At 41.9% G+C, this 25,375-nt stretch overlaps 1 protein-coding gene across 2 annotated transcripts in view; it reads right to left on the bottom strand.

Moving 5' to 3' along the window:
- The window catches only part of cxxc4 (CXXC finger 4), a 28,380-nt gene extending 3,438 nt beyond the window's left edge, over positions 1-24,942 (bottom strand). Inside the window, exons 1-2 of one of the 2 annotated variants that reach the window (XM_086297577.1) lie at positions 24,541-24,942; positions 21,631-22,569 (exon numbers count right to left, since the gene is read on the bottom strand). In XM_086297577.1, coding sequence (XP_086153703.1) covers positions 21,631-22,455 — 825 coding nt within the window. In that variant the 5' untranslated portion in view covers positions 22,456-22,569; positions 24,541-24,942. Of the gene's footprint in view, positions 1-21,567; positions 22,570-24,540 lie in introns of those variants that run through there. The other variant, XM_086297576.1, reaches the window with a different exon arrangement.
- Between the last annotated feature and the right edge of the window lie 433 nt (positions 24,943-25,375).

Genomic DNA, 25,375 nt, shown 5'->3' with positions numbered 1-25,375 from the left:
CCTATGTTATTAAATTAACGTTTATTTATATAGCGACAAATAACTCGAGGTGATTGCAAATGTGCTCTGGTTTTTCTTGAGACATGTCTGGCACAAGGCCTTTTAAACAATTTACAGAGTAAGGTACAGATATATTTCCTTTGGGCAAACACATTGCAGTATTGGTACCAAACTTAATAGTAAGAAACCTCTGACCGGCATATAGAGAATAGCCATCTGCCCTGACTGGCTGGGGTGAGAACTAATGGATTAACACCAGTGCAACACATCTCTGGGCTCTCATTCACACTAGCTGTGGATCACAAATATTCACTCATCAGGTGTAATGCAGTAGATGTGGCTTTTCCTACATTTTAGGATATTCTTCCTGTGATCTCCTAAACAGAGTCAGCTGTACAGGTACTGGCTCATCACCCCACCTGATTTGGATGCATGCATTCCTCGTCTGTAGCAACCATTTACCATTTTTTCACACCACATTAAGCAATTACTATTATCCTTCTGAGTGAGTAATGGTGGAACCCAGAGCAGCAGGATACCATCATCACCAATTTAAACGTGGAGGAAATGAAATGCGATCATGTTTTTAAGGGTCAAGATGTGTTCACACATCTAGTTTTTTTTACCTAATTGCCACGAGCTGATTGTTGTATCGCTGCAGTCCATTAATTGCACTTTTTCATTTTTTGAAAGCAGTTTTGCTGTTTCTAAAAATGCATGTTTTTTATGTGATTTTTGTTTCAAAATGTATTTTTAGAGAACAATGAAAGGCTTAATCAAAGTTATGCTGAGCATAAAAGTCCCCTGGAAAATATAGTAGAAAATCAATTTAGTGTTTATTTACTTCATATTGGGATTCTGCGCAATGTGAACATAGGTTCAACATTTGAGAGTATAAATGATTGCTTTTCTAAACCATTCCCTTGAAAAAAAATCCAAAAAGACAAGACATAAACACTTCTCAGTTATTAGTACTTTTCCTAGTTTTCTTGATATGAACATTCATCACTTACAGCCAATGTTTTGCTTTAAATTTCCATTTGAGACAAAAGGATGGAAGCAAAGAACTTAATTTTTGTGGCTTGCAGTGTAACATCTGAGTGGACAAAAAGAATATCACACTGCTATATAAATGCCAAATCACTTACCAAAACTTACACGAGTATTAACCCTCGGTTAATACTCAACACTTAGTACCATTTTTATATAAAAAAGATAAAAATGTAAAAAAAAAAAAAAAAAGTATATATTTTAAGATTCTCTTCGGTAAAGCAAACATACATAAAAACAAAAGCGCCGTAGTGCCGTGCTTTAGGCCTTATGTTTCCATTGATAATCAGAGTTGGTAAAGTTCGTTGCTAGTGTTTCTGTCTAGTAGTTCGTAGACTTTTCTCAGCTTCAATCTGGACTTTAAGAAAAACAACACCTTTTAGACACAAATAATTGTTATGGCTTCATTAGCTTAATGACAACTTAGCAGACCGCTTATGTGGCTGTCGGCTAATTGCTAACAGCTGTCGTATCACCAGACTTTAACAACAAACACAGATCTCTGTGACTCGACTGGACAATATCAACATTTCTTTCAGAGGACTGAACAAACTTTACAATGCTGTGGATGTTGTGAACACATCTGCGCATCCACAGGAGGACATTCATGTCCTGTTCTTTCTCTCTGCCTATACTGTGATGCTCTTGGAGCTGAAGAAAAGACGAGAGGTGAGAATGTTTATCTTGATCCATATTCTCACATTGATTAATCCCTGGTGGAAGTGCGGCTCACCAGAGACAATAATGACCCTAATCTGGGCACTCGGTATGTCTCTGTTTTGTTAAGTTCCCACGTTATCGATCCAGTTGGGCTCTCGAGTGCTGCTTGGATTCCCTCCCAGGTCTCCGTGCCTCGGCACACTGCTGTGACCAGGCACAAAGAAGGCTCAATTAGTACAGCTCTGTGTCGTCTGGTCCCCCACCTGCATGTGTCTTCAAAGTCGACTGGCAGGAAGAGCTGGGGGGGGGGGACGACGACGACGACACAAGAATACGGAGACAAGCGAAAGAGAGGGCGATAAAGACAGGGTGAGGAGAAGGTACGAGCTGATAGTGCTACACCAGGGACAAGGGAGCAACGCCAAGGTTTCACCTCAAATCAAGACGCTGTGGCAGCAGCTCAGCTCGCATCAACGCTGCTGCCTCTGCAGCAGAGCATACATAACAACCTGGCTGCAACGACAGACTGAAGGGAAAGACAATTTCCCGCTCCGGCAATGAATGCACACAACAGAGTATTGAACTGGCTGAAGGAGGAGGAAGACATTTCTCCAGACCTCAAATTAACCCCACCACACCAGCACAGTAGGCAGGGTATTCTGACTGTCTGCTGGTGGCTTTGGGTGATAACAACACAGTAAAACTGACATGTAGTGGAATAATTCTCTGCTGATTCTGGTGAGGCAGTGTAAGGTCTCAGGGCAGCATGTGATCTTAACTGGACCTGGCAGGCGCAGTAAACGTTGAAGCCACATCGTCAGCTGATTAAAACAAGGTGGTGGAAATCAAACCAGTTGGACCAAACCAAGCCGAACTCCGACCTCTGCAGAGCCACATGCGTGCAAAGGTGACAAAAACCTCCATCCGGAATCTTAAAAATCCAGGATCCCTATCTTTTCCACACAAATACTGGAAACGCACAAATACTCCCCCCACCCCCAAGCCCACCCCTGCGCTGCTCCTCCTCTCCCCTGCAGCCTTGGCGTCACACTGAGCTGGGGGCAGAGATAAACCACTCAAGACGATGAGGATGATAATGGCAGACGCCACAGCGCCTCAAAATTCAATCAGCGCCCAGACGTCAATGCGGATGAGTGTAAAAGTGAAATATGCTCGCCGGCGTGTGTTAAAAGACGCCACACAGGGCTCGCAGAAACAACAACAGGAGATGAAGAGGGCAATGGGGGGGGAGCAAGAGGAGGGGAGAGAGATAGTGAGAGAAAGAAAGAAAGAAAGAAAGAAAGAAAGAGGAGAAGAGGAGAGAGAAAAATTAAAATAATGTGTCTTTACTGCTCTGCTTCCGAGCACTATTCCACTGGCATTCTGAGCAGCCCTACTTTAACCACAGACTGTGAATAAATTACCCTTTTGAACTCGGGGTGATTGCAAATGTGCCCCGGTTTCTCTTGAGACATGTCTGGCACTAACCCTCAGCTCTCTGCTCCCAGCCAGCCTTGTCACAGAGGCCCCCCCTGCCCCGCCACCACCACGACCGCTTCACTCCTCTCACTCCCACCAACACACATTCAAGGCTCACACACACACAAGCGCGCGCAACATCATAAAAGTTTTAATTCACCGCAATTACGGGTGGATTTTTTTTTTCTCCAACTATAAACTCGCCTTCCCGCCCTCACTTTTTCTTTCTAGGAAATCTCAAGAATCTGCTTGTACTCTACAGATGACAGAGCAGAGAACAAGAAAGATTTTAAAAAAGGCAGGGAGAGAAAAATCAGAGAAGAGGTAGAATGAATAGAAAGGGGGAAGTGAGATGGAGATATGTGGGAGACAGAAAGACAGAGCGGAAGAGGGAATTTCAGGTAGAGGCATCGGGCAGGTTGTGGGAGTGTGCTGATGTGTTTCCAAATGCTCATTATAACACATCAGCACACGCCCATATGTTACCCTGACAATACCCATTATTTATTAAGATACGGGCCGGGAACCAGGCCGTACTTCATGACCACAATCCTTTGCATGGAGCTCTAACAGGCTGCAAACAAAACATACACAAATATACAAACTTTTCTTAATTCTGCTTTATTTTTCCTTCACACTGACTTTTCAGATCCATTCAGATGTATAATTGCAAACACTCGTCTTTCTCATGCCTACAAACACCTCGCACCTAATACATCTAACACCTCCAAACTACAGTCAGAAAAAACAAACCTTTCAAAATAAAACAACAGTCTGCCTTGATTATTTTAACCCCAGTAGTGAGGTGGGCTAAAAGCAAAAGAAATGTCCTTTCATCAGAGTCGAGGAAGGACGACTTTGAGATCCATCCAAAACACTCAGAACCATCTCCAGGCTGGGTGGTGGTGGTGATGTTGGTGGGGTTTTAGGAATCCAGTCAGCCTTAACTGATGTGTTATATATTGCCTGTCACTTTATTCTGGAGAAATATTGGGGCGTTGCCAAGCTCAGACCTGGAAGGTATAGCAATCCATCACCTGCAACGTTACCGCTGTTAGGAAGGTGGGGGCTGAAATCTCATCTTAGGGCTTGTAGCCAATATTCTAGCCACCCAGTGCTGCTTATAAAAACTACCTCTCCAAGGCCGCTATTACGGACAGACCACTCATCTAGGTATCCACACACCGCTGCGCCCGGTGCCGCATCGCCACGCCGCAACATGAGCAGACACAGAGCTTAGACCTCAAATATTGCAAATACTTTCTTATATTCAGCATCGGCGGCAATAAGTAGAGAAGTTGGTACTATAATAAAATAACATGAATAATGTGAATACATCACGCATAAATCTGGGTTTTGCAGATGTTGTTCAATAAGTTACATCAAAACATAATATTTTAATGCAGGCTAGGAAATGCCCTTATTTTTGTTCAGGATGTTAAGCTGTCATTTCAGCTGTCATTGTTTTATGAATTTTGCGTATATGTTTGGTTATATGACTATCATAGGACCATACAGGTGCAAATTAACCCTTGAGCGGGGACCTTTATATTGATGCACCAACAGAAGAAAAGGTTAACTGTGAATTCTGTGGTATGCTGTCCCCACCTGCAGACGTTTATCAAAAAATGTTTCTGGTCACAGAGATTTCAGCGCTATAGTTTATGTGATTATACAAGGAGGGCTCAAAATTAGAGATAGAAGCAAATGAAGTAGAATAGTATAACCTTTTTCCCTCTCTAAACAGCATATGTTTTCAGTTGACCCTACTCAAATATGCTCATGGCACACAGACAAGAACCAGAGTACACCAGAATGGTGATAGCACTCCAACACAGAAATGCGGCTACAATCTTTTAAGTCAAGGTCCAGCCTTGCACTAGGCATCCATTCGAGCAAATCAGGCTAAGTGTATTGCGGATGTTTGTGAGTAATGAGGAATTTGGGAGTTTTTCGCTGACTAGGCGTGTATGGACTGGGGGCAAAAGGGGGGCGATGGAGGGGGATGTATGATGGTGTGCTTAAGAGCTGTGCCTGCAGGAGGCGGGGTGGTCACAGGGGGGAGATTAGGCTGAGGGGCAGCGAAGGAAAACCAAATCCATCTCCATCTCAGAAACATCCTAAAGCAGATTACTTACTTCAGTGGGAGAGGAAGAGAGGGATGAAAGAGAAGGAGCGGAGCAGAGGAGCATGAGATGGATGAGGAAGCAGGGAAAGAGAGAGAGCAATTAGCATAGATGCAATTCTGGCACAGTCCTCTGACTTGATATTTGACCTTCTGCGCGAGTCTTGCCAAATATGGCCCGAGAAGCACAGACGGACCATATGGCAAAGTGCTGCTGGAGGCTGAGTGCAGTGTGACTCCAAACCTCCGTATGCTAATGGGCGAATGTAATTACAGTGCAGTATTCCTGTAGGATGTATATTTTACGAGCCCTCCATAGGAGTGGATTTTCTGAGAGACGGGCCAGGCCTCAGTGGCTTCAGGAAATAAACAACAGAAAAACGCCTTTCTTTTATCAAACTGCGAAGGAGCCATTGAGTGGACAGCGAAATGGAACAGGCCCACCGCTCCCGAGGCGGCACAGCGATGTGTCTCTTTACGAGGAAGTCAGTGTATGTTGATGAAAATGAAAAACGCCCACAGTCAAACAGGTAAATCGAAGGAGAGTTTGCGGAACTTGAGACTGCGGCTCTCCTCTGAAAGCTCCCCAGTCAGCGATGTCACGGCAGATGTTTTCAATCAGCTGCCAACGGCAAAACACCTGCTGAGCCAGTGACGTCGCTGACGGAGGCTCGACTGGAAGCGCAGGATGCTTCAAACGATGCAAACCAGAGATGGTAGTGAAGCAAAGAAACTCTGATTTCGCCCTTTAAATCTTGAGATGTTAGTCAACTTTGGATACAGAAACAGAACTCAAGCACTTCCTTCATTCTCACAAGATATGTGAGAATGAAGGAAGCAATGTGAAGTGCACAGTGGAGAATTTACATTTTTTTTCCGTGCCTTCTTTTGAAACGGGCAGTTAGAAACAGCTGTGAAATATGGTAAGAGAGATACAACTTGAGTTTTCTTTAAGTGGGTGTTCAGCCTTAAGTTTAATGGAATCACATGCCTTCAATAATTAATAAATATCTTTGGATGTACTAGTATCCATAGCTTATATAAACATAGAGGATCTAAGGTTTTGATACACTATTTGATAGTGTATGAAAATCAAATAACTACCTTGACTTTTAAAGGATAAGCCAGCTGTAAATGACAATTTATGTCTTTTTTGCTAATAGTTCTACTTTTTTTTAAAATTGGTATAACAAGGACATGTTTAAATTTACCGTATATGTTTGTAAATGTTCATATACAGTATTTATTGTGTTTTAAAAATACAATCGCAAATGTTCAACTCATTTCACCTGTTTTTCCCTTTAAAATGTCCTCCTGCCAATCAATGGCAAAACAACAGATGGGAAGTGTTGAATTTCAATATTTACCAAAACGTCAATCTCTCCCTAGCCTTAAGAGAGTGGCTGGATGTGCTTCTGCTGCTCTGCTCACGAGCTTCTCATGCTACACCTTGTGAGTAGACGTATCTCTAAAGTCACACGAGACGCAGTACGAAAACTTCAGTGTCAAAAACTGCGGATTGGTGGCATTTTTAAATATTCAAATAGTGGTTGTGCTATTTAAAAAAACTGAACTGTTTGACGATTCTTGTTTCCAGTGACTGCTTTTCCGTCATTTTGTCCTCATATATCGACAAATATTTTCAATATTTGTCACAATCCAATGTTTGATTTAAGTTTTTTTCATTATTTTGAGCAGTATATAGCTATCTGTTAGTGTTCACGCTCAATGACCACTTCATTAGGTACACCTGTTCAGCTGCTCATTAACACAAATATATAGTTAGCCAATCACATGGCAGCAACTCAGTGCATTTAGCCATGTTGACATGGTCAAGATGACTTTCTGAAGGTCAAACTGAGCAACAAGATGAAGAAATGTGGTACGGCTGTTTGGGCCAGATGGGCTGGTGTGAATATTTCAGAATCTGCTGATCTTCAGGGATTTTTCCATACAAACATTTCAAAGGGTTACAGAAAATGGGCCAATCAAGAGAAAATATCCAGTGAACGGCAGTTCTCAGACTGAAAATACCTTGTTGATGCCAGAACACACAGGTGAATGGCCAGACTGCTTCAAGCTGAAGCCACTGGTAACTCAAATAACTATTTGTTACAGCTGAGGTATGCAGAAGAGCATTTATGAACGCACAACCCATCAAAACTTAAAAAAAGAGCACACCTGGGGTCACTCCTGTGCAAAAATATGGATGATAGGGTCTGAATCTGCACCCCTTAAGACCAGAGTGTACCCATCTTCTAATGGCTGTTTTCAACGCGCTGTGTCAAGAAGCTCAAATGATCACAAACTAGTTTCTTGAACATGACAATAGGTTCACTTTACTCAAATGACCTCCACAGTCACCTCTGTTGGATCTCAATCCAACAGAGCACCTTTGTGATTTGGTGGAACAGCAGATTTGGATCATGGATGTACAGCCAACAAATCTGCAGCAACTGCGATGCAATTATTTCTTGTTGAATCCATGCTACGAGGAATTAAGATATTTCTGGTAGTAATGCACTTAGAAGTTATTTGATGACGACTATTAAACAATAAAAAGAGTTCAGACCATTAAAACATGCAAAGTGTGTTGAAATTAGATGCTGATACGGTCATGAAAGTGTTGCATGGCATCAACAAAGCAATGAATCAAAATGGGGCCCAGTGCTGATGTAACCATGTAAAGCTAGCATGCCACAACCAGGCATAATCATTTGAGAGCAGCGTGCTTGGTGGTGTTGGGCGTGAGCTTTGAAGAACAGTGAAAAATTTACATCACTCTCAAGAACTTTATTTGATGGCTTGATGCTCAAACACATATCCTGATCCCATTTCTGCACGATATCAAGATTTCATACTTGATGATAAATTTGGTGAAAAAATTGGTGAATCAGTTTTGTGTAAATGCACAGTGGCCCAGTAGTTAGCAATGTTCTTCACATAAAGAAGAGTTTGGATTTGATAGTAAAAAAGATGGATGTAGATGTCGTGATGTCACACACTTTTTTGTGAAGTTCTGGTTTGAAGCCTTGAGAAAAGTATTTTCACCATCACCATCTTGGCTTTTTGTGTACTGACTTGTAAATCGCAAGTTCGTAGACAGTGAACATATGCTAGATATGTCTAACCCTAACACTTTCCCGAGGGAAATTGGGCAGCATTAACCCAATTTCCCTCCTGATGAATATAGTATTATCACTCAATCAATTAATCATGATCTTTCTGAGACTTATAACCAAAATTTACCAAATAAACCTAATGTTTTATATAGTTTGACCTGAAATAGGTGAGCCCATAACAGGAAAGCATTTACAGAGGTCATGTCAGAAAAAAAAATTTCCAACAAACTTGTATAAACTGGAAGCCTTTGCAACCACAGCTATTGCCATCTGATGGCCTTTAAAATGAATGCAGATTTAAGGAACCTCTGCTTTGGTCTCACTTTTCAAACCAAGAGGCAATGTTTATCGTTTATGCTGGTTTGAATCTTCTTACAGTCCAAAGACAGGCAGGCCACATTAACTGGTGATTCTAAATTGGTGTAGATGTGATGAGAGAATAGTTGTCTTTGTGGTAGCTCTGCTGGTGACCTGCCCAGTGTGTAACACACATCTTACCTAATTTCAGCTGGGATGGGCCCCATCCCTACAGGCATATCAAGAAGGATAGGATAAAACAGCATGGTAAGGAGTGAAGAATATAGATGGATGGAGACAGAGCACTTTCAGCACCAGATTCTTTCAACCTCGATCTCTGAAGGAACAACACAGGAGGCGCTGCTCTCAGACTCTTTACTTAATCTGATTAGATCAGGCCGACACGTACTGAACCAGACTAAACACACCACACTGTACGACATATATTTGCACACCTACCAGCACCTTATACCTGTTAATATTTCAGAAACACTGGTGTTAATACTTGTGTCTTTTTATGTTTATGCATTTATCTCTTCATTTTATACAGTTGCTTTGTTGTCTGTTGTGTATATGTGGCTATGACAACTTAATTTCCCTCTGGGATTAATAAAGTTTCTCTGATCAGATCTGTTACTTTAAATGATGGTTAGATATATCCATACTTTTTCATTTCAATTCTTCAATAAGTGCTAGCTTGTGCTAGTTCAGTATTTTCTTCATTCAGACGTCAGCATCGTAGAATATGCAGAATAAGGAAGACGGGCAAAAACTCAGCCTTCAAGCCAAAAATTTAGGTTTGGTATTCTGACGTTGTCCAGTAGCACCTGTTCCATTGCTAAAACGTCTCACGCTACATCACAGAATACATCACACACAATGGACTCATGCTGTGTGAGAGATATCTAGGGCAAAACGGGAGCAACTTTATGCTGCTGAAATATTTCTCAGATGCTGTGCCTCTTCCCTTCATCGTGCATTGAAAATCCATGCCCACACAGACGGAGGCTAAGCCAGCCCTCTGAGAAAAACTCTGCGCAAAAAACGAGGGCTCACCTTAAGGTCAGAGGCTGCATCCGTAGCCAGGATCAACTTCCCGCAGCTATGTATGCTAGCTTCCATTTCAATTAGCTTTACCTTAGCACCCTCGCCCAAGTAAGCCAATTTCATACAGGGCTCCAACAAAGCTAACTCCTGTCTGTGAGCATACCCCTATATATGAGACAGTGAACAGGCTTTCAGGTGCTGCTGAGATTTCAGGAAAACAAAACAAAGAGATGCAGCGGAGAGGTCAATTGAGCTCCAAGACAGGAAATCAGGGCAGTGTGAGAAGCGAGAAGGGCAGGCGCTGAAGGATGGGAGCGGGGGAGGAGGAGAAGATGAACAGGACACGCGTTTTGAGTGTGCGGATACCTGAGGGATCTGGTATGGAAATCCCCAATTTCTCAGCCAAGTTGCAGCCCTTTGAACAGCGAAAGACGTCAGCTAGCACGACGAGAAGCCATGTGGGTGTAACGAAGCGAGGGCTAAGCGAGGCAACATGCTGCCAGTTCTCTGAAATGTTAAATTGAAATGCAAAGTAGGAGCAGGCCTTCTTGTTTTGAGCAGATTTCACAGCATCTGTGTGGGAGCCCTTAAACTTAGAAGGTCCATACGCAGAGCTCTGCATATTTACAGCAAATCAACATAATATTTAGGTTAGGATTAGAAAATACAGACAGCTGAAGATGAATCTTTAATTTTGCTCAGGTAACTGGGAGTCAAATCAATCTGTTCATCAAATTCAGCAAGTAAAAATACATTTCACTTCAGTAAATCAGATTTTTTTTTTAATAATCAGTTGTCGTAAGTAAAATGTACTGCTTATACTTGTAATGTGCTGCTCATGCCTTTTTTTGCTTTTTCTTTTTACACATTTTTAAGCAAGATGTTGGCACCGAGCGAACGTAAAGTTACTGTTATTTTAAAATGTGTCCAAAAACCAACAAGAGGTGATCAAAGGATTTGAAGTGAATAGTAAAGAAAGTTCCTTTTGCTTTGTCTGTGGAAAATTTCAGGTTGACATTAGTGCGAACTGATCTGCATTAGAAATATCCAGACGACAACAACAACAACAGCCACAAAAATGTGTGTATTAGTTTGAAATTTTTTCAGATTAAAGAACTGTGACAGCAGAGCTTTGGAACGGCTTTGATTCGTGCCTCCTCCAAACAAAAGTGAATGAGGAAAAAAAACAAAACAAGGTAAGATAATTTCAAATGGTGATCATAGCACGCATGAAGGCCTGCTATTACAAAAAAACCAGGGAACAGTGGTAAGAAGCAAACCCAGCGATGTACTTCTTCTCCATTCAGTCACGTTATTGCTTGTGAAAAAGCTAGAAAGCAGAAAACAAGCTTCGGTTTGGCGCGTTCAACCAACCACAGACAAAGGGGTTGCATTTCTGTGGTTGTTCCCTCTACATAACTGTATGCAGGACATTTACATTTGTTTAAAACCTTCCTCCTCATTACAGCTGAAAGAACCAATCCAATCCTTAATGCACAGGTTTGCACAATGCATGCTTGAGATTTGGGAGTTAAGCCATACCCATCACAGGATTCTCTGCGTGGGCTCGCATAATTCCAACTTAAGAAGTCACACGCCACAAAGGTTGGAAACCGCTGCACTGCTGCATTTATATATACTGCTGAAAAAAAAAAACAGCGAGGCTGCATGTATAAGAAGACTTAATTTGGTTTAATTGAATTTAGCTGAGACACACATACAATAAAAGTTTGATGGTCTCTGCATGTGGAGAAAACCTCCCTTCTGAGGATTAAAGTCATCTAGTTAAGAGTCCAATGACTAATATTCCACCTGAAGCAAACTAAAATGAGGAATTATATAAGGAAGCTTTAGTTAAAACTGGATTTGTGAAAGTTGACAAAGATAAAAACAAGGCAGATATCATTAGTGGGCAGGTAATAAGTCAGGGCTAATCCAAGCACACTCCCACCGGCTTAGTCATCCCAGCTCCGTGCTGATCAGACGGTGCAACTGGTCACAGTTTGTCAAAATGCAGCTTGCACTCTGAGCAGATTGAAATCATTTCTCTACTCAACACCACGCCACAGACAGATCTTTTAAGGAGTGACACAAAACCGTCAACAGCTCAATGGTTTATCAGTCATGGAGGACAAAGGGGCTCAGCAGTAAAAAAAAATATCCACCTGATGTCATCAGCAAGTGCATCATAAATCCTATCCTTTGCCTGGGGACTAGAAACTGACTTCACACCTCTGTGACACTCTCTAACCCCAGGGTTTCTGACAGGGAAAAAAACTTGAAATATCTTTCTGGGCACGGTGTCAGATGCTCGGCATGAAATATTCATAATCTGAGAGCAGAGCCACAATAGAGGAGGTGGCAGCATGCGCGGATTTGACTTGCAGAAACTGAGATGCTTAAACCACATTGACCGATTTCTCCCATCACAAGTTGTCACTCACAAATTCACTTTCACGTCAGTTTTTCTCGGATGAATGGCACAAGGCCATCTGTCATTTGATGCCTTTTAACTTATACGCATAAACACTTTAGTGCATCTGTCCAGCTGCATTGCTTTTTTTTTTTTTAACATCCTGGATCCTTATGCTTTAAGCCATACAGCTATACTTGTATAACCTGGACATTCTCAGGTTTGTGTTTTCGGTAGAGAAATCATAAAAGACAAACTCAGCAAACCAAAATGTGAATGTGTCTCAAAACCCCCCACTTACAATTAAACTCAAATACTTCATATTTTTGGATGCGGTTTAAGTTTTGTATACGTCATAAATGTTTACATAAAAAATTTATACGTCATAAATTTTTTTGACGTATAAATTTTTTTAATCTAACAGTGTTAATTAAATAACACTGTTATAAATAAAAGGCGCCGCAGAGCATGAAAAGGTAGCAGTAGCTGGATATGTTATGATACCAGAAATTTAGTAACTCGTTAGAGTTACGACATTCTTGATACCCAATTTGATACAATTTACTTTATTAGCTCCTTTATTAAAAAGTAATTTTAAATTACTAACGTGGTGGTGGCAAAATGTTAACATCAGAGTTTGCTGACAGGACACAAATGGAAATATTACGATGACTGCCAAATAACCTACTAATATCACCGGGGGAATAATCACAGAAAGTGTAAAAGTTGGACGTATTTACTGCCACTCAGTGTTTTTGTGTGTCACCACTGGAAGCCTTTGAGGTGAACGTTTACACCAAAACGAGTAACTGAGCCCAAAAACTCGGGAAAGCACCAGAAATCTGGTTTGCAACCACAACTATTTCCATCTGGTGGCCTTCATATAGAAATGCTGGTTCAAGGCACTTCCATGTTAGCGTTAGCATTTAAATAATGTTAGCCATTGGAAATATTTTAGCCTATGGAACATAGCTAATTTAGCTGTACGGTGGCAAATGCACTGCAACTTAATAAAACACTAGCAACTAGAAAAAATGCTTTAAACGCACACAAAGCACAGCAGAAGATAAATAAAACAAAACGTTTTTTTTTTAAATGCCACAAAATCTCACATAAAAACAAATTAAATAAATATATAACTCACACAAGACAAGGGAAGTATTTTATGTGGATACAGTAAGGCGATGGACCATCTACGAAGTTTCAAGCTAACAATAAACGGCTAATACCAAATTTTTATATACAATATCGTATGAATCGTGTTTCTGTCATATTAGTGTCTCCTCAGAAACACTTCTGTTGTGTTTTGTGTGCTTTTGCTGCATTAGAATTTTGGTACTAAAAGGTAAATACCATGCAGTTTCAGTTCTGGTCACATCCGTAGTAGTAGTGCTTCCATTTCTGGAAGTATAGGCCAAATGAGATGGGCATTGTAGAAGAGATCCTTTAAGAAATTTCTTATATGATTTGTTTGACATATAAAGACGCCTTAATGCCCACTCACATCCTGGGCCATCTGACCTCAGGACATGATAGGTTGGGGTTAGGTTTCACAGTGAGCTCACCCGAAACCTTGGCTGATTGTTACCTACACTCATTTTCACACCTTGGCTCGTGTAGAGGATCATTAGGGGGTCCATTGTCCCTCTTGGGGGGACACTCCCACAGGCTTAAAGCTGGGACTCTCCACCATTTGACCCTAGAACTGAAGAAGCTTCTCGGATGAAACGTCCTCAAGCAACTAAAAGAAGTCCGGATGCTTTTGTTTCCAGGCTCCTTAGACGACATTTAAGTGAATTCATATCACTTTCCTTCTTGTCTGTTTACACAGAAAGCATCTGTACTCCAGATGAAATAATTCTTTGCAGGATCTTCATTCACTGGCCTACAAACAAAAACCCCTTGATATCAGGATGGCAACCAAAGCCACGGTGGTAATTAATAAAGGCTGCCTCTTAGTGTCTTATGCCTTTGATGCCAGGAAAGTCAAAATGTTTGATCTACCATGTGTTAGCCATGCTGGACAGATGATAGAACCAAGCCATTTACTGGTTTAAAGATGGCAGTTTATTTTGCATGGATCAGGCCATTGAGGAGTCATTTTTCCTACACGGTCGCTTGTCTTTAGTTTTTGTACCAGGGTAACGTGGTCAATAGCTTTAGTATTTAAATTGTCTACTCTATCCTGAGGAAATGAAGGAACGTTGTATTTGGAATGACAGTGCAGCGTATTCAGAGGGATGATGAACGGATCACAGGGAAGAGATGAAATGGTTAAAGGTTTAGGATGTGAACAGAGCTGATTCACTGACATGTTCTATGAAACCCAAACAAAGTGGACAGCCATAGGGCTCATGTCTGTGTTATTGTCACTTTATATTAAAGTATTAAATAACAATTTTATCATAGCTGATGTTTAGCGATAGCCACTAGATACAGGGACACATACAAGGTAAGCTTACAAGCCTGAGTCTCAGTTAGTGAAAACTGTGTAACAGTATATTCAGTTATGAATAAAGTTTGAGATTTATGGAAACTCAATGCTGTTTTCCTCTATAATACATTTTCATACAAATTCTGACACAAAATTCTTGAAAGCGTCTGGTTTTCTGGAGCTTTGTGCAACTGTGCCAACTACATATAAACTTTAACACCTCTTTGTTACAGCACACTTCTTCTCATACACGACAGTTACATGGCGTGTCTGCGATACTTACTCGTGCATCCTGCACCCACAGGACTGAACAAGTTCCTCATTTATTCTGCAGACTTTCTGTGTCAACAAAAGACAGGTAACGGGTCATGTGATGATGATTAATGCAACTCAAAGAGTGCTTTTATGCTTCAGGCCTACTCTTGTGCATGTTATATCTGACTATGCTGATTGGGTTTGAGCCAAAACACAGTTAACCTGTATCTCAACACTACTTTTTTACACACACAACTTTTACTAGCATATCTGACTGATCAGCACCACACAAAATTGTACACTTAAAATACAGCATGATGCCTCTTTCTGAAAAAGAATGAGATTTTATATGAAGCTGGTTATAAGAAGAAAGTAACCGTGATCAATGCGACATGCTAGACATCTCACACTGAAATCTCCTGAATGAGTCCTTCATCTGATTCAAGCAAAGCTCCACTGGCTTTTTTTTATTGTGGCGGTGCCACATAATTTTACAATGTCACAGGCTACCATCATCACCTATGTCCTTGCCATCATTTTATATATGTCTGTAAAGTCACAGTGGATAACAGCGGATTGAATCAACCTTTCAACTTGTCAGTGCTGCAGCTCTTTCAGCCTCAAAAAAAAAGAAAAAAAAGTGAAGGGACAGGTTTAGGCTACTCTGCTGCAAGAAGGTCTTTGGTCATAAAAGTCATAAAGACTTTTTTTTGCAGAAATATTAGATCTTTATTCCTTCTGCACACATCCTCAATTGTTTAAATTGCTAGCTTTGACTTAGATTTATTTCAAGGTGCTTAATTTGGATTTAAATGACAAAAAGGTCAAAGTCAGTATGAAACCGTGACATTGGCCAGAACTGCACTACGACTGAAATGTTTAATGAATGAAATAAAATGAAGAGTATAGGCGAGTGATTAAAGTGATTAAATGTGGTGAGGTTTGTTTTTTGTCAGAAGGTAGCCACTAAGTTAGAACTTCTGTTCCAGTCCACAAATGATCATTTTCCTGTGTAGTTCACTCTCCTTATAAGGACAATGTAATAATACAGCTACCTATTACATGTTTGATATAACCACAAAGAAGCTGGTTATAGGTATTGAGGAATAGCTCACTGGAACAGAGGAACAGCATGTCTAATCATTCATTTTATCCACTGAATCAGGGCATTATGCAAAAAAAAGAAAGAAAAAAAGTCAAGAACACGGCATCATAATAACACGTTGTTGCTCTCTGCTCAGTGAAGTCCCCTGATGCAATTACTGAAGACTTTTTCTCTCACACTTTTTGGTACACGCTCTCAGTAATGACGAGATACCTTTTAACTTCTCAGCTAGAGTCATCATCAATAATGTATTCTCATCTGTTTAAAATTTAAAGTGCCACACATTAACGTCCTCCAGCACCTGCTCTTTCACGCTGTCCACCCTCTGCTGAGCTGCTGTTTTACCCCCATCCTCGTCTCCCTCTCTCTCTCTCTTTCGCTCGCTCTCCTCTCACTATAATAAAGACAATGACAACGACTTCTCTTTTACCGCCGAACTAGGGATGTTAAATCAAGCAGGGGCAGAGGAGGCGACAGACCACATAATGTAAGGGCATCGTCCGGATGCCTCCAATTACGCTTTGGCCTTAATTGGTGACAGTGGCAGCGGCGATGAATTCTTTAACAGTCTTGTGCGGTTGTGCCTTTCCGCGCGCAGCGAAGACCTGAGGAGGACAGCTACTCTCTGCAAATGGAAGCTGACAGAAAAGCCACATGGCACAACCAATCTTGGGGAAAAAGGGCATGACAATGACTAAAGGGGCCCGGGCTCTTAAGTAGCTGAGGGTACCTTGCAGGAAAGATGTGTATAATTAAGCGGTCTGCGTTGTGGTTCAGATGGCAAAATCCCATAGTCTTGACAGGAGCTTACTGTTGCCCTTTAGGTGGAGATGCGCAGCAGCGTACGGTCTCATTTTTCCTTCCCTTTTTTTTCTTTCGCACCCCCCCCCCCCCCCCCCCCTTAGACCTCTGCGACCAAATTAATCTGCAGTTTTAAAGCTTGAATAAATCCAGTAAGTTAGAGATCTGCAGATCTAAAGGCTGCGCGTCCCTCGGGCTTTTTCTTTCTATGCTTTTTTTTTTTTTTTAAATTTCATTCCCTCCTTTCCTTTGCCCATGGAGATTGACTGGAAGCACTCGGTGTTATCTCCAGGGAGGCAAAGGTTGGTGGGAGGGGGGTGAAGGCCACAGATTTGTCCTTATCTATTCTGAGCACACCTAAAACAAATTAGACCTGGCTACCGTTGCTTATTTGGCTCCCGCACTCTCATTAAGGGGCTGAATCCAAGCTATTTTACTCAAGGTCCTGCTTCCTACCATTTCGGGCCTTGTCTTTTATCACAATAGTAAAGGTTTCCAGGCAGCCATGCCACCTTTTCATCTCACCCATTTCATGTAGTCGTATCAACACAGCACAAAGAACAGAAGGAGGGAGGGAGCGAGGGAGCGAGTGAACATCTCTGTACGCTGGGATGCTGTTTTCCTGCACATGACTTGATGCTGCCCTTTGACATTTGTTAATTGAAAGAGGAATCTGTTCAGCGGGACTTGGCTTTGTCCTTTCCTGCTTTTTTTTCTCCAGTGTTATTAAAATAGCAGCCTCTCAGGATGTTATTTCAAGTAGATTTCTTTGTCATTACTATTTTATTAATGTAAAAAACAAAACCTACAGAAGCACTCTTTAAGTAAAATTGTTCCTGCCGGTATACTTCCTGCTTCACAATAAGCTGAACTTCCATTTGGAATTAAAAGGAAGTTTCTGTTGAATTATATATTTGCAGAAGGCATGGTAGGCATTAAATCACCGATTTACAGTCTTTAATAGTGAGAGTCATCGGGAAAAAAACATACATTATAAATGCAGTGTCAACAATTATGTAAAATTCAACAGCTGAATTTGTAGCATAGCTAGAATATCTCGCAGGAACTGGTCAGGATGGTCAGGATTCAGCCTGGATTGCTTCACCGTCTAGTGCCATGCTATGTATAATAAAATCTATGACAACTGAACTGATAAATTATAAAGTGTAAGGACAGAGTCCAAAGATTTCTCAGAAAAATAAATGTTTTAAAGCTTTTCTGAGACACATTCAGTTCACACGCAGAATTGTTTATGAACATCCACATGATCATGAACAGAAGCACCAACGATTCCCAATAAACTGAATGTATTTAGATCGTTGAACCACTTGTTGTACGCCACCTTAGAGATAATATTTCTCAAACATGGGCTCAGTGCTCTGACATAAACCCGAAGGGTTAAAATAAATGGAACGCAAACAGAAAACACCAAAATATACACAACAGATGTGTAAACATAATATTCTAGTAGTAAGTAATATAAGATGTGATTTTGGCCTTTATTTGACACCCGCGCCTCTGCAGCACCTTTGGTTTGGGTTGACAGTCTAAGCAGGTGAGTCATAGCAGCATCCTGGTAACATAATGGTAATTTTGAGAACTACTAGCAGAAAGATGAGGCTATGTTCACCACAAGGCCAAACGCTGTATTTGGGGGGGTGGGGAGTAAGCATAACTACAAAGAGTGAAATTGATACATACGTATACATTTTTACGTACTTTAATTGTTTTGTTCGGTGCAGCACAGTTTGTACTGTATCTTCACTGGCAAACATTAAGAAATTTAAAATAAGACTATGCAGAAATAAGAGCTGGAGTGAGGCAGACAGGTGAGGTAAACAGAGGTGAAGATGCAGCTTACCCTCATACAAGTATAGCATTTGAAAGTTAATGAAGGACCTCTGAGCCATCTGAGCTAAAGCTATGCAAAGGTAACTGCTCAGGAAATGTTAGGTTAGATGAGATTCCTCTGCCAGACTAATCCATCCTGGAGCCTGAGAGCAGCACAGAGACGGAGCAGACAGAGAGCAGAATCTGCTGCAGAACAGCACAGCGGTGACAGAGGGCAATTCTCTAGGGCCTTGCATTAGCGCGCTAAATTAAAGGGGGTATTAGATTAAATTGGCTCTCCGATTTCAGGGGTGTGAGTAAAATTCTGATTTGCATTTCCACCGCTGCTTAAGATATAATTAGTTCAGGGTGATTCCCATGTGGAAAACACTGACAGCCAAATCTAACTGGCTGCCAGTAGCTTATCGTCTCTTCCAAGGCAAAAGGTAGACTTGGCTCATGTTCAGTGTGTGCGTTTGTGACTGCGTAGTTAGATGCTAGATTGTGTGTGCGTGTGTGTTTGCGTACATCTTGTGTGTGCGAGAGAAAAAGAGGAAGAAGAAGAAAAGGTGACACGCAGAGTGCAACTACGTGTTACAACATGTGATGCTGCGCATATTGCGTGCACCATTTGACTCCTCACACTTTTTAATAAAATCCCAACGAACCCCGAGCGTCGTCAACAAGGCGAAAAGACACCCACTCAGTGCCAACGTACATAAAACTGCACAACTTCACACCTCTGAGATGCCTTTAAATGCAAGCCCATTTACACTGCAGAAGGCGCACCTGTAATTACAGTTCCAGAGTCAAAAATAACAATTAGCGCTGGAGAAGTCCATACTAGGAATTACTGAACTAAGAGAAAAAGCTTTTAAATCCAAGTTAGGATTTGTTTGGGGGGCTTCACACCCTCGGTAATTCTAACCTTCTTTGCAAATGGATGTTTTCCAAAAAGTGATGCTACCCATGGATTATGAGCTCGGGCCCAGCTTCCTGGACACCTGTTTGGAACACCTGTTAGTACATCATCTATAGAGTCAGCATCCGATGAGCTTCAGACTGACACCTCGGCAATATCCACATCCAGCTCATACTCAATAACCTCCTTAATGGCCCATTTAATTAAACTCTTAAACCTTAATTTTTTTGCCCCTTAATAGCAGAGTCTTGTACACTGTATGACAAGTCATGCGTGCAGTATGATCCCACTACTGTTTTCTAAATCTAAGCTTCAGCATGTTTTAAGAGAAACATCCAAACCTGACACATTTGATTCTGCATGACGCCACCAAACATTTAAAAATATTTAAAATGCAAGCCTCGAAAGTCTCTTTGCTAAACAGTCGCTTTTTATATTTGTAATGTCTGTCCTTTAAAATCATTGTCTTTATCCCCACTGTGACAATATTTCTACTTGCCTGAGAGCAAACCATCTCAGTTCATAGACATCCACTATTGTTATGGATGTATTTATTTATTTATTGAAATCTTGATTTCTCTTCCAAAAAGGTTGAAATCCTCCCACTTCACTGAGAGATTCGTTCACCCTGTTTTCTAAAAGAAAACGGTGAGAAAGGGTGAATGCACAAACATGCACTTCGTACACATGCCATGCAATAAATTTATAACTTCTGAAATAATGCAGAATTTAAACAATAAACTTTGATGGTGTGCCTTCAGAGCTTGCGTGTAACAGCTGATCATTTTAAGGGATTAAGTTGAGTAAAACAGACATGTAGATTACTGTGTCGTTGACCAAGAAGCAAAGCTTTGGAGGTTCTGGACTGGAGAAATTGATTACAAGGTGCTAATGTTGCCAGGCTGTGACTGAATTGATGGAAAATCTCTATGTGGCAAACAAAAGTGACATTTATGATAAATAACAAAACGTTACATCACAGACTTGGGCATTGGTGGAGTCAACATTGTATTACTGAACACGTGTGAGAACCAAACAAGAATCAGACAAACGGATGTCTTGACTTGACTTCAGATTTAGCAAAGCATACATCCATATATGGTGTTTTTCCTCAAAGATTAGGTAATATTTCAGAATTAACCTTGTTATCCTCCCTGTGTAATCTCCTGATTAGAGAACAAATTATCTGGCACTCGGGCTGCATTTGGTGGAAACTCATCCAGGCGCATGTTAAGTCATAACCTCAGGATAATCAGAACCATATTTGCAACTCAACATTCGTATTCCGCCTTTGCACCTGATAATCAAATGTCAGCAGGTAAATAGATCAATTAAAACAAATCTTTAAAAACAATTCAGCCCTGTGTCCTAATGAAGCCTCTTGCTAGCTCTCAGTTAAGCCGATTCCTAATATGTTTTTCCCTTTCCTAAGTGGACCAGATTATTATTATTTTTTTATGCATCATGCCCCAGACTGATGCATAATTGCCCATAATGGCGTACATATAATGTAAAATGACTTTATCTCCACCCCACTGTGATATGCACAATCAATTCATACAGGATAAGTGTGAAGGGATCCGTCTGGGTGCTTTATTCCCCTCCCCAAATAAAACTTGGGGGATGTTTTGAGAAACGCCATCAGCAGCTCTGCCATCACTCTCGCCATCTCTTGGTGGTCGGAGGCTGAGGCTTTGTGAGATATTGATTCTCCCCATCCAGAGACGGTTTCCATAATTGGTTAAAATGACCGGGTGCAGAGAGATGGCTCTCTGCTGAAAACCATTTCCCAGCCCTGCTTGGAGCTGAGCCAAGCTCGGGGTTGTTCGGATGCGTTCCAGCCCCAGCCTGACTGGCAGCAATTAGGGGTGTCTGAGCCAAGCTCAGCTTGCGCTCCGCACAAACACCCCTAATTACTGCCAATTAGGCTAGGCGGGTAGGCAGATTTGAGAAACCGGGGGGATGTTCAGGCATGGGTGGGCATGGAAACAATTTTCAAGGGCTTAGAACGTGACTGGATGAAAAGGTTAATGCTTTGGAGTGCAAGGGGATAATAACAAAAGAAGGGGAAGCAGAGCCCCGGTTCTCACCTCCAGCGATGAGCCTGGCTTCTTTTTCAGCTCCTCACATTTCCTAAATTTGCAGATCTGGTGGCCCGTTTTGCGGTTCCGACAACTGCTGCAGACACCACAGTTGATTAGCCGCCTGCAGGGTGCACAGACCCCACACCTTTTCCTTTTCTTCTTTGCTGGGTTTCCACTGGATGCTGAGGAATTATTCTGTGGGCAGTCTGCCAGATTGGCAATTTGAAACGCACTGTCTGTAACGGCTGCTGAGGCTGCGGGGGAGTGAAGGGCTGTCATGACGATGACCCCGGGAGGTAATGAGATGCCCCCTAAAGCCGGAATAGCGGAAAAAGTTCCAACGCGTTCTGGGAGATTCATTATCTCTGCTTCAGCAGCGCCGCATTTCAGCTTGTTCATGCATTCTCCTGCTAAAGGTCTGCAGTGTTCGGGGGATAAGGTAGAGAGGAAATTATTATTTGCCATTTGCAGCGTCTCTGGCGGCACGCCAGGCTTCCCCGGCCTCTGGGAGTCATTTCTATGCATGCTGGTCCTATTAGGGTTTATTGCCGCTGATTTCCTTCCCCAGAGCATGGCGTTATCACAGTTCCAAGGGGACATACCAATTCTAGCACTGGGAAAAATGGGCGTCGTGATGCGGGCAATCTTAGCAGTCTGTGGAAATGCCCCATTGGTTTTATAAAAGTTTGCAAAAGACCTGTACCTTTCCATTTCTGCATTATAATCCAAAAGCTGACTTAATCCACCATCCTGAAGATTATCCTTTTGTAGCAGAGACACATCTGCATTCTGTCCATTTTCAATGCAAAGTGCATTGTTTATGTTAGACATGGCTGAGGAACGCTAGTCAGTGTTTAGGAGAAGAGATTGAGGTTACAGCGGCCTTCGTCAAAGTGAAGCTGGTTACGAACAACGAGTTACCATCCTGGTTTGTCTCCTCCAGAGCTAAAAAGAAAAAGAAAACAAAACAAATGAGAAGAAAACAACAGTTACACACGAAAGAGACAAATACTTTCATCCTGATCACTTTCCACTTCTCAATTTCAACTTTTCTCTGAAAAAGAGAGGCTGATATTGTGAAGAATCCTCTGGCACAGTGTTTATACTCTGACAGTATAATCACAAAAAGTCATCAAGTGACAATAACGTGATGGCTGTGACAGACCAACATGTCATTATTATTATTGAGAGAAAAAATTTTGCATGTTTATTTTAAAAGATTCTCTTGCCAGGGTCTTCTTACTTATTTTCAAGAAAACTCAATCTGCTGCTTCACAGAATAAACACAAACATCTGGATATGCAGTAGTGCATTTAATAAAAACATGAAAATTTAAATATTCTATCCAAAATCATATTATTTTGGGAAAGTTAGAAGAGAGCCTCATGTCATGTGAAGACGTGCACAAAATTCCTGCAGGAGGTTCTTAAAAATAATCTGGCTTGGATGTGAGGATTTACAGAGTTAAACATTTTCAAATCTCTTGATTTTCGCCTGTAGTAACCGTAATTGCAAAGCTGGCCCATCCCTGTAAACAAGACTCTGACCAGCCTGAGCAGCAAGTGGTATTCATTCATGGCCAGCTCGATTACATTTACTCTGTGACAGCGCTCAGTGATAGCCACTGGTGAATTTCCAACCAGATCATGGACCAGACCAACTACAGTGTCAGCTGCCTCAGGACGGGACGCATGCATGTGTGTGTCCATGTGTGTGTGTGTTTGTGGGGGGTGCGGGTGCTCCATTTCCTCTCTCACTCTCTCTCTCCCCCAGTCTGTCTGGATTTGGTTTCCACAGATAAAAGCCCATTAGACACATCTCCCCTACTTCCATTACCTTTTTCTGGGCTTTCTCTCTTAATTGCCAAAGCTGATCCATTGCTAGAACACTAAACCATTTCAAATCACTTCCATGGTGCTACCCAGCAGCTGTCTTGAAAAGAATGAATTATAAATATGCACACACAGAACAAGAGGTATCACACTGGGTGGCATTATCAAAGTCCTCAATATACTAAAGTGTATCCACTACTAAACATGCCCAAAGAGTCAAGCATTTGTCCCGTTAACCTGACACCAGATTATCAGGAGAATAAAATCTAAATAATGTTCCATACGGTTTTATATAGATATATTTTTTTCTCTCTTTCCAGCAATTCTTGAGGTCTTGGTACACTTTACACTTTTAATTTTCACAAAGCAAATGTGAGAAGACGAGTTTTCTCCACCATAGTCTCCAAATCTGGAAGTTCAATGTCAGTGTGGCATCTGAAACAACCGCCAGCCACCCGTAAAAAAAACCTCCTTGGCTTAATGATCAGCCCTCCTCAGGGTCATTATTACTTAATCAATTCACCCCTGGAGCGAAATACGCAGCCCAAAGGCAATCAAGTCACGGACATTGATTTTCAGCCTGTAAACAAAGTTTAGAGAGACAGAAATGTTCAATACTCGAAGCTGGAGAGACAGAGAGAGAAAGAGGGGGAGAGGAGAAAGATAACCAGAGAAAGGTGGACAGTGCGAAAGGGAGACCGAAGAAAGAAAAGTAAATAAATAAATAAACAAAACACGTCCGGTGATCAGCAGCTGTACCTCTGCTGTGCTGCACAATGATGCCATTAATTACACCCAGCCTGGTCTGAGCTAGACATCCAGATCAAAGGTCATGCATAGATAATCCGGAGAGGGAGTGCGGTGTAACAGTGCGAATAAAAGCCCCATAAAAATAATCTGACACTGGCCGGATCACTTGGCAGCCACACGGACACAAATCGGGACAGCAAAACGGGAGGGTAAAACACATGCAACCGGACGCCAAAATAAGGATGGACAAACACTCGGAGCGAGAGGGAAAGCTTGAGAGAGAGAGAGAGCGAGAGAGAGAGAAGAAGGGAGAGAGGGAGAGAGCATCACCTACCAGGTTCCTGTTGAGAAGAGCTCCCAAGATGCTACCAGCCGGAGACCGTGTAACGGCACATCACTGCGAAGGGATACGCGGGGGGGAAATAATGCAAAGACGCGAGAAGACGCACAGACATAGGCTGCCGGAGGAGAACAGGGAGACTGTGTGTGTGTGTGTGTGTGTGTGTATGTATGTGTGTGTGCTGAGAACGCTCAAAACAAAAGGATCATTTTTATCGACTTTCTGGACACGCTAGGGGGGGGGAAGGTTGAAAAGTGCATAAATAAGCCAAAAGGTGTCGGACGAAAAAGAGAGAGAAGGGGGAAGCGGAAATCGCAGAGGTGGTTAGGTGTTTCCTCTCTTCTTGATCCGGAGGCTGTATTGTGTGTGTCTGCCTGGTCTCAGTTCAGCCCGTGTCTCCTGTCGCTGTGTGTGGCTGATTGGTGCTGAGGTGAGGAAGCAGGGATGTGGACACCTACTGATCATTGGCTGGAAATTACTATAGAAACACTCGGGAGGTGGGAGGGATGGATGGCTCAGGGCGCCCTACAGGGAGAAAATATCTACGGCAAATTTCTGCGTCTCCAACCCTCGTGGTGTCCTCTTTCACCCCTTTATTTTGACAAAAATATTTTTAATATACTTCTTTAATAATGTCACATTTAGAGGGGGGGGGGGGGGGGGGGGGGGGCGCGTCTTTTAATAAGAGTTGGGGTAACTTGTCAAATTAATTTGAATGGAGCTGAGCTGTGATTAAGATAAAATGCCTCCACCAACCCTCCCCCCGTCCATCGACCGCCATAATTACCAAGACCTCGAGGATTCATCACATTGTAAGTCCTGCCTGCTC

Source organism: Aulonocara sp. 'chitande type north' Nkhata Bay, linkage group LG6 (genome assembly GCF_057382095.1).
Source record: "Aulonocara sp. 'chitande type north' Nkhata Bay isolate Kocher_YH1m ecotype deep benthic linkage group LG6, A_spYH_male_GT1.1, whole genome shotgun sequence".
Classification (NCBI taxonomy): domain Eukaryota; kingdom Metazoa; phylum Chordata; class Actinopteri; order Cichliformes; family Cichlidae; genus Aulonocara; species Aulonocara sp. 'chitande type north' Nkhata Bay.
Note: the sequence above shows the minus strand (reverse complement) of the source record. Positions and strands in the feature narration are given on the sequence as shown.